The 461-nt window shown below is 60.5% G+C and overlaps 1 protein-coding gene across 1 annotated transcript in view; it reads right to left on the reverse strand.

Moving 5' to 3' along the window:
• The window catches only part of AMBP (alpha-1-microglobulin/bikunin precursor), a gene marked incomplete at its 3' end in the record, with an annotated part of 5,123 nt that overhangs the window by 3,471 nt on the left and 1,191 nt on the right, over nt 1–461 (reverse strand). The window contains exons 3-4 of the mRNA XM_010144991.1: nt 370–461; nt 16–92 (exon numbers count right to left, since the gene is read on the reverse strand). The exon at nt 370–461 is cut by the window's right edge and continues 13 nt beyond it. Of these exons, the coding sequence (XP_010143293.1) occupies nt 16–92; nt 370–461 (169 nt within the window). The remainder of the gene's footprint in view (nt 1–15; nt 93–369) is intronic.

Genomic DNA, 461 nt, shown 5'->3' on the forward strand with positions numbered 1-461 from the left:
GCAAGCCCAGCTTACTGGGGTTATAGTAGGAGTATTTGCCGGCGGTGCTGGTTTTCTGGTACTCTCCTGAGACGTGTGAGCAGTCACCTTGCCTGGAGGGAGGAGGAGAACAATCAGCTGCGTGGAGAGATAAGTCTTCCTGGTTAGTGCATGAAAATCATGTCTGGGGCACTGAGGCCATGGCACAGGACCCCTGAAACCCCCCTGCCCAAGGCATTGGGTATTTGAGCCCAATCCGGCCCCTCCTCAGAGCTCTGATGCGCGCCAGAGCAAGCAACCCTGTGTCCTGTCCCAGCCCCTGGGAGATGGAGCACCCCTGGGTGGGGTGGCTTTGGCGGAGGCTTGAGCACCCTTGACAGTGCCCCGTACCGCAGCCTGGTGCTGGTGGCCCTGATCTGGTCGGTGCTGGGGCCGGGGCCCAGCACCAGCGTGCCCATGCTGAACTTCTCCTTGTAGTGCTT

The sequence above is a fragment of the Buceros rhinoceros genome, unplaced genomic scaffold (genome assembly GCF_000710305.1).
Source record: "Buceros rhinoceros silvestris isolate BGI_N320 unplaced genomic scaffold, ASM71030v1 scaffold13951, whole genome shotgun sequence".
Lineage (NCBI taxonomy): Eukaryota > Metazoa > Chordata > Aves > Bucerotiformes > Bucerotidae > Buceros > Buceros rhinoceros.